We start from the raw sequence: 9,283 nt of genomic DNA, 5'->3' as shown, positions 1-9,283 counted from the left end.
AGATCATCTATGTTCCCTCGTGGTTAACTTTATGTTTACCCTCAACAGGGTCAACTAAAACCTCTAATAGGGGAAGCTGACACATTAAATCAAACAATTGCCATGTCATTTATTTTAATACAACACAAGTTAACTGCGGTTAAGGATTGGACTAAGATATACAAATTAGAGTTGACCAAAATTCAATTCGATTCAAAAAAATTAAAAAAAAATTAAAATTTCGAGTTAATCGGATCAAGTTATTAGAATCAACTCAAATAAATAATTCGAGTTCGAGTCGAATTGAATTTTATAATTCGAATAACTCGAATAATTTGAATAACAGATTGGTATAAATACTCCTTTGGTCCCTGTCAGTTTTGAAAATGAGCAAATTAATCTCTCTCAATAAAAATTCAAAATAATTTTTAAGATTCAAAATATTTATAAAAATTTCAAATTTTATATTTTTAAAAAAAATTATACAAATTAATAACAAAATTCTAAATAATATATATAAAAAATAGAAACTTAAAATTTTTCTAAAATAATAATTTTGGGACCTAAATAAGTTAATTAATGATTCAAGTTTATCATACCAGAGTGTCTTATTTTATTATTATTATTTTGCTTTGGAAAAGTTTCAAATATATATAATTTCAAATTTATGTACTCTAATATGGAATTAGTTATATTGTGATAAGATTTTAATTTGAAATGTTTAATTTTTTTTTAAATTTAACTCGAACAATTTCACTCTATTCAACTTGGCTCGATTTTTATTTCACTTGACTTGATTTGAAAAATTTTCAAATTGAGTTAAAATGATAAAATAGGACTTGTCAACTTAATTCAATCAAACGCTCACCCTAATACAAACCTGTGAATTACAAGGTCTAAAATTAACTAAAATTAAAGTGAAAAGACTAATTCCAAAAGTTGAGTAAAGTATAAACACTAATCATATAATTGCAATATACCTTGCTACCTAAATCCCTTCCTAAACGTCTAAAAGTAGAAAATTTAGGGAGGATGAACGATAAGGTTTTTAACAACAAATCTCCATGAAAATACAGCATGCTTAACCATTTGGAAAGTTTCCAATTAGTCATGTGGGATTCCACCAAACCAACCTTATTTTCATGTTGGAATCCAAACCCGAAAGCACCAACTTTGCATTCACTCCCTCTGCATCTCTATACTCATCATTATTATTAATATTAATATATTGAAATACCATCTTTTAGCTTCTTTTTCTTTGGGAAATTTATATTCCACCTTTAATAATACAGCAGAAATTTTGCAAATGTCTAATTCAATCATCCCACTTATATTCTAACAATTTTTTTGTCCACAAGCCATTTTGAAATTAAAATTAAAATTTTTTGAAGGGTCTTACAATTTTGAAAAGGGTTAGATTATAACATTTCTATTTTAAGATGGGTTAGAAGTAGATTATAATTTTCTTGGGAGGTCAAAAGATAAATTTATTATTGTATTAAAATTTCCATTTTTGAGTGGAGTTCAAGGCATCTGCCAGCTCTCTTGCGCCGCCGATGGTAGTAGGTATTAGAAATGAATATTTTAAATAAAATGAAGAATTCTTGCTCTGATTTTTTATAGCAATAAAGTACAAAATCAAATTCATACATCTAAACTGTCACACAAGCAAAGCTTACGGGCTGACCTTATATAATAGGGATGGAGTGAAAACCTAGGTCCAAATTTGTGCTAGATTCGGGGAGAAAAAGTGTTTTTTTAAATGCAAACATTGGAAGTTAAATGACAGGATGACCATTATTCCATAAAATGAATCTGAGCTTTCAAACGGTAGTTTAAGAATCCAATGATATTTAGAAATGGAGATCATATTACTTAGGTTAACGTTTGAGTGAAAAGATTTTGATTTCACAAGTTCTATTTTATCATTTTAACTTGATTTGATTTTTTTTTTGAATCGAGTGAAACTGTTCAAGTTAAATTAAAAAAATTTCATATGTCAAATAAAAATATTGTTACAGTATAACTAATTCCATGTTAAAGCACATAAATTTAAAATCATATCTTTTTGAAAAAAAATTCAAAGCAATTAGATATAATACATTTGAATCATTAATTAGGTTCTCAAAAATATTATTTTTTTAATTTTTGTTGAGAGAGACCATTTTACTTATTTTTAAAGTTGATAGGGATTAAAAGGATATTTATACCGATCTGTTATTTGAATTGTGAAATTTAATTTCACTCGAACTCTAAACTCGAAACTCAAATCGAGTTATTCAAGTTGAATTAATTAAGATTAAATTGAAATTCAAAATATTTTTTAAGTTTTTCGAATAAATTAAATTTTATTGGCAAACCAAAACCATATAAACGCGAAATAGAAAACAAGGAAAGCACTGCATTTGCATCATCCCACTTAACAACAAAATGATTGGTGGTCAATGAATCGAATCCCTACTGGCCAAACCAAATAAATCAATACATAAAGGCAAAAGCATAAGAGAGATCCACCCATACAGACCTCCTTTATTTTTATTTTCCTTATTATTTTATTTTATTTTCCTGTGATTCTATGAACAAAGCAAAGTGGGTTGTGGAAGGAGTGGTTGTTTTGGGTTTCATGGATAAGGGGAATCTAAACTAGAGTGAGAGTTAGAGTTAAGAGTTAGTGCCTTATTGGACTTTTACACATTTATTGGAAAATAATGCATTTCTTTTGCTTTATTTATACTGTAATGGAGTGGAGTTCATACTCTTACAAGTTTTCAAATTTTATTGGATTTCCTTTTTTAGATTTTAAGAATTTGTTTATATAAATTGTTTAAAATTTTACCTACCCTCCTCAATATTTCATTAGGAGGATAAATACGTTTACAATGTGCTCAAATCCACGTCCTTTTGTATAGGCAATAATGTCAATGCCAACCAAACTATGACTCAATCAACCTAAATTATAAGAATTATTTGAACTCATTCAATTAAGTTTATGCATATGTTTATGTTCTAACTCGATTTGGGTCACAATTGGATATTAAAAACTTTCCAGGTCTAAACTAAAATTTAGTTTAATTCGATGATCTGTTTCATTGATATTGTTGGTAATAAAATATTTACAAATTTTATTTAATATTAATATTTTTAATTAAATTTAAATTAAAATATATTTTTGTTATTCAAATCGAATTTTGATGAAATCGGTTTGAGGTAAAAAGTTCATTACCCAAAGTTGCCAATGAAAAGATCTATGCTTATTCATCTCGTGAAAAGTAAATTTTGAATCTCGTACCCAATTTCAAAATCAATTACTTATACTCGAACTTGAGTTAAATTAAAAATTATCAATTAAAGATAAAAATATATATTAAAAATTAAAATTCAAATAAATTCACAAGCTATTCAAGTCAAACATTAGAATACTTGAAATTCAAACTATAGTCAAATAACTTGTAAGCACATGAATCTATAATCTATCCTATATATAAAGTAGTTGGTTGAGTTGGTATCACGAGTTATTCTTACCTTAAAAGATAATTAATATTATTATAAGAGTATTATTTTCATACTTTTATATATCCTTCAAATAAAATAACTTAAAAACATCATTTAGAAATTGAACGCAAAACTAACAAATTCATATAAAAAAACCTTTACCAATCCACTAATAATAATTTGTTAATATATTTTTATAAACATATTGTTTTAATATAAAATATTTTTGTTCACCCACATCATGGGTGTAATAAAATCTATTATTATTTAAGTATTTCATTGAGTTGGTGTCACCCTCATCCAGATCATCAACTCAATTATGAAATTACAGAAATATTTTTTCAATTATAATTAATATTATTATGATGACACTTTTATCTTTTTATATTTTTATATTATTTTTAAATAAAAAAATTATAAAAAACAAATCCAATAATCGAAGTCATGTTCAATAGTATTAAAATATAAGTTTATTACCACTCTACCTATAATCATTATTAAATAAATTTTTAAAAAATATCTTTAACCTAAAATATTTTCTTTCACAATAATTTTAACATAATGAGTGTGATAAAATATGTTATTTAAATATTTCACTGAATTGATCTCACCCTTATGACCAAATCAATTATGAAATTATAGAATTATTTTTAAATATATATATATATATAATTACATTTTTATCTTTCTATACTTTTATATTATCTTTAAATAAAAAAATAAAATTACAAATCCAATAATCGAATATTAAATATAGGTTTGTAGCCACTCTACCTATATTTATTATTAAATAAATTATATTTTCTTTTGCCTTTCGTGTGACAAAATTTAGATTTAATAACGCAAATATAATAATATCTATTTTGTGATTTTACCATGAATATTAACCGTACTGAAACAAAAATATCAGATTAATAATTTTTTTAATAAAAAATTACGAGTATAATATAATCGAAATACAAATACAAAATCAAACTAGTATAATAATTTAGACTAGAACGTAATAACCAAACTAAAATCCATATATACTACCAGCACATTGTCTCACACATATAATTACTCAAGACCAATAACCTCCGTGGCAAGCCTTTGACCACGCCTTTGCATTTTCTTGTCTATAAGAAGGCCGTATCTCATTCAGAAGTGTGTCAACCTAAGAGCGAGTAAGTACTCGATAAGTAAGAGAGAGAAAGAGAGCGAAGATTATGGGAGGCCAAACGCCATGCGCAGCTTTGAGGAACATGTTGAACAAATTTAAACCATACCTGTCAATGGTGTCTCTGCAGTTTGGATATGCAGGGATGTACATAATCTCCATGGTTTCTTTGAAGCATGGCATGAGCAATTTCATCCTTGCTACTTATCGTCATGTTGCTGCCACCATTGTCATTGCACCCTTTGCTTTTCTTCTTGAAAGGTTCCCCCTTCTTCTCCCTCTCATTTTCTTAGATCACACATTGTGTTCACAATCTAGTATATATTATCCTCTTTGAGCACTCACCGCTCCCTAAAAGCTTTATTATCGGAAAAACTCCTATATGTAGAGGTCCTTGGTTGGTTTAAGTGTTGAGGGACAATTGAGTTTCCTGCCAATATCACTAGATTGTGAGCATGGCGCAGTATCATGTTGTCCAATAAAATGAGAATACCCTCTCACTCATCTCACACCACATTCATAATATTAATTTCTTAAACCCTTAACCTTAGTTATCACTGCTTTACATCCTTCTTTCTGCAGGAAAATACGGCCAAAGATGACCCTCCCTATCTTCCTCAGGATTGTCATTCTCGGTTTCCTCGAGTAATGCTCTAAAACTCTCTTCTTTCTTTGTATCTCCATATGTATCTAAACTGCTTCTACATATGTAAATACCTGCATACATACATGTATACATATATATGGTTCCTGATCATGAAACTTATTGATCTCCGATTCGAAAAGGCTTTACACATTCATGCAAAGATGATGATTTTTCTTCGTTTAGCATATATGTATATATGATACAATGGAAAAGAAAATGGAATATTGTCAACTGCAAACCAAGAATGCAAAGGTGTAATCGATGTTGTTGATTTGGTGAAACAGGCCAGTGCTTGACCAGAATTTATACTTTTTGGGAATGAAGTACACATCAGCAACATATGCGTCGGCTTTCCTTAACATAGTTCCTGCCGTTACCTTCATAATGGCAATGATATTTAGGTGAAATGTTCAAACCAATATCCACCACCTCAAATAGTTTTCCAAGTTCCATTATCTTTATTCTTTTTCCATTTAGTTTTTTGTATATCCACACACTGGGTATCGGTACTGTCAATAGGATATTGAAGGCATTTATCGTTGTTTAGGTTAGAGAAAATCAACGTGAAGAAGATACGAAGTGTGGCAAAGATTATTGGAACTGCAATCACAGTCATGGGAGCAATGGTGATGACTTTGTACAAAGGTCCCATTATTGACTTTGTCAAGTCCGGAGGAGCTATACACCATGGAACTACCGCTGAATCTGCAGATAAACACCGGGTTACCGGAACAATAATGCTTCTTGGAAGCGTCTTTTGCTGGTCAAGCTTCTTTATTTTGCAAGTGAGTCAAAACATTCTAAAAAAAATGAAAGTTGATTAAACTTATTTATGAGCTAATATTGGGTTATGATTTCTGGTTCAGTCCTTCACATTAAAGAAGTACCCGGCTGAACTCTCTCTTACAGCTTGGATATGTTTCATGGGAATGTTAGAAGGTGCAGGAGTGTCCCTGGTTATGGTCCGTGACCTGAGTGCCTGGAAAATAGGCTGGGACTCAAGGCTTCTTGCTGCAACTTACTCTGTAAGTGCCCCATAAAAAACCAAGCAGACACATGTATACTTGACCATTTTAACATATATTTGTGATTGATTAGGGAATAGTGTGCTCTGGAATCACGTATTACGTGCAAGGAGTCGTGATCCGGGAACGAGGACCGGTATTTGTAACATCTTTTAGTCCTCTATGTATGATCATCACTGCTGCACTAGGGGCCATTATTTTAGCAGAAAAACTCCACCTTGGAAGGTAATGAGTTTTGATCTTCAACAAACATTGGATGATTATTAGAGATACTTAATGCCGATAGCGACACAATGCATTGTGAAGTAGCTTTTTTTTGTGGCTTTAGTAACCATTAAACAAATTAGATGTCTGATTCATCTAGTGGATTCTGCATTGTTTTCCTTCTTCTGATTGCTCATTTTTGGTTGATTTCAGCATACTTGGAGCCATTATTATAGTCTTAGGGCTTTACACTGTGGTGTGGGGTAAAAGCAAAGATGGGAAAAACACAGAAACTGATGACAAAAGCAATGGCCTGCAAGAATTGCCAGTTAAAAACAATGCTAAAGCAATCAGTGTTGATGTGGGCATTGATGGATCTGACAAAATTGTTAATATTCCAACTTCAAAGAACCCTTTTTAGCACTCCCCAGGGGATAGAAAATACTATGTAAACCATCCCATCTCTCTCCATCTCAAAGACAAGTAATTTCTAGCTTATCATCTTTTTGCTTGTACTCTAAGGTCTTCAAGTTGGTGAAGTAAAAACCATGATGAACCGTTGCAGTTTGCCAATATTTTTGTACAAATATTCCCTTTCCCTACTTCTTTTCTTTGGCTTAAATTCATCAGATGCAATAACGAAAGGGATCTACTGTGAAAACCAAACTATAGGAATCAAACAGCAAAACTTGTTCCAAGATTTGGACTGGCATCTCAAATAATCAAGGGTCATCATTTGTTCAAATGCATTGGAAACACTTAGGCAGAAACAAATTCTGGCACAAAAGTCTAATCTTATGTGTAAGTGCTTTGAAATAGCTGTGGAGTGAAAAAAGGTACTACCTAAAATGCACCTATGCTTGAGGCCATCAATTCACTCTTTTTAAGGTTTAGAGAAATGAGTTTAAGTTTTTCGTCTGAAGGTTAAATTTTTTGCGGGGTTCTTTCAATACGGGAGCACTTTTAGAAAAGTTGCTCGCTTTTAAAAAAAAGTGATACCTAATGATTTAGAATTTGGGTTATAACTTTTGATGAGTTCATATGCCTACTCGGAACAACAAATGTCACAAAACAGTCAAATGATAAGTATCAGGGAAATTGGTGAAGGTTTTCGCGCATCTATGCTCCAAACTTTTTAACCATGGTGGCATGGACAACCCACATAGCATACATGGAAAGTTATTTTACTTGCTCGCTCAGATCAATTGTTAGGGTGGATCAATTTTTTTTGGAATCAAAGACGGGTTATATATTTCTCTTGAGTGTATAAAGTTAAAGGTTATTTTTGTTGTTAGACTGCTTAACGTGTAATGTGATGCAAAATTTACTATTCTTAAATAAATTTTTTTGTGAAAAGAAACAAAATAGTCGAATTACATTATATTAAATTGAGAAAAAACACCACTTGCTTTATCAGAGTAAAGGATTGCTAGCATCAACCTAGGAGGATCATCAAACACCTGCAAGCCCTCTTTTCCGTCCGAGACCATTTTAGCTATACGACCAGCAGCTTGGTTATCCTCCTTGAGACGTGTCGTAAACGCTAGTGTCCGACATACATAAAAAGTTGTTGGATACGCCTGATTAAAGCATAACTTGATGCTGTCGATGGAGTGTCTTGGAGAACCTTGACCACTTCCAAGAAATCACTTTGAATCGTCACCCTTTGGTACCTGTGGCCTGAAGAAGAAGCAAACCATCCAGAATACCCCATAATTCGACATTAAATATTGAACACTACCCCAAATAACATTTGTACCCCAGAATCCAATCTCCATTTCTGTCACATAAAACTCCCCCAACTGATGTAGTTCTTGAGTCTGTCTTAACGATATCATCAATGCTTAAATATACCTAATTACTTGACAGAGAATTCCCAAATCTAGTTTCATGCTGCACTAACAAGTCTTCATTGTGAGTTGAGTGACCTGTTGTCAAATGTAGTAGTCAATTCGGGTCAATTCTGCACTTAAGGAGTTTGTTTTCTAAGCAATTTAGTATTTTAATTTACGTTTTCGGTATTTAGGCCTTAGGATTAAATACTAATAAAATAAGTGTTTTTAATACATTTTGTAAGTGTTGTGACCCAATAGGTTGACACGGGCCTTTAGTGGTACTAATATGCTAAATTGATTATGTAAGATGAAGATATAAAGACCCAATTGACACAAGCTTCTTGGGACGTCAAGGCACAAAATGAACGACTAGGGCAAAACATGTGTGTCGTGTCGTGCCATAGGTTGGGTGTGGAATGACACAAGTTGACGTGTTGCCCAAGTTTATCGAGGCTATTTTCGTCCATGCAATAAGTCTTATACGAAGACTTAGGACATGCCGAAGACCTAATTTTGGATGCCAACACTTCTATAAATATGACATCAAGGGTTTGATGTAACTAAATTGTCCTAGACGCCTTTAAAAACCCTAGTAGTTTAGTAGTAGGATTAAATTATTTTTCTTTTGGCTTTTCATAACTCTTTTGTTTTTCCTCTTGAAATCAATTTTGATTCAAGAGTTTATTTATTTAATTGAAGTATTTCAATTTACTTTTTCTTACATTTGATTTAATTTTTTAATCCAATCAATTGATTTGCTCCTTAGTTCCTCATTCAATATTCAATCCATGATTATTCAAATATATTTTTCTCTTTCAAATCGATCATGCTCTTCACATGATTAATTTAATTGGAGTTGAGATTATGAATAACAAGAGTGGCTAAATCCCTTTGGAGAGATTAACGAGTGAATGTGGATGTGATTAATGGAGGATTTAGGGTTTCT

General features: G+C 31.2%; 1 protein-coding gene across 1 annotated transcript; it reads left to right on the top strand.

Moving 5' to 3' along the window:
• The first annotated feature begins 4,592 nt into the window (after positions 1-4,592).
• Positions 4,593-7,104, top strand: LOC107921359 (WAT1-related protein At4g08300). The gene is made up of 7 exons (XM_016851227.2): positions 4,593-4,888; positions 5,210-5,272; positions 5,558-5,674; positions 5,821-6,058; positions 6,140-6,298; positions 6,372-6,523; positions 6,716-7,104. The coding sequence occupies exons 1-7, from the start codon at positions 4,677-4,679 to the stop codon at positions 6,921-6,923; spliced, it is 1,149 nt and encodes a 382-aa protein (XP_016706716.1). The 5' UTR covers positions 4,593-4,676; the 3' UTR covers positions 6,924-7,104.
• The last annotated feature ends 2,179 nt before the right edge of the window (positions 7,105-9,283 follow it).

This window comes from Gossypium hirsutum, chromosome D01 (assembly GCF_007990345.1).
Source record: "Gossypium hirsutum isolate 1008001.06 chromosome D01, Gossypium_hirsutum_v2.1, whole genome shotgun sequence".
NCBI classification, from domain to species: Eukaryota; Viridiplantae; Streptophyta; class Magnoliopsida; order Malvales; family Malvaceae; genus Gossypium; species Gossypium hirsutum.
Note: the sequence above shows the minus strand (reverse complement) of the source record. Positions and strands in the feature narration are given on the sequence as shown.

What these genes read in the sequence shown, in the direction of transcription:
- LOC107921359 (XM_016851227.2), top strand. Translation starts at nt 4,677, where the DNA reads ATGGGAGGCCAAACGCCATGCGCAGCTTTGAGGAACATGTTGAACAAA. An exon ending in ATAATGGCAATGATATTTAG is followed by an intron (nt 5,675 to 5,820) that starts GTGAAATGTTCA and finishes ATCGTTGTTTAG; the next exon opens with GTTAGAGAAAATCAACGTGA. An exon ending in CAAGCTTCTTTATTTTGCAA is followed by an intron (nt 6,059 to 6,139) that starts GTGAGTCAAAAC and finishes TTTCTGGTTCAG; the next exon opens with TCCTTCACATTAAAGAAGTA.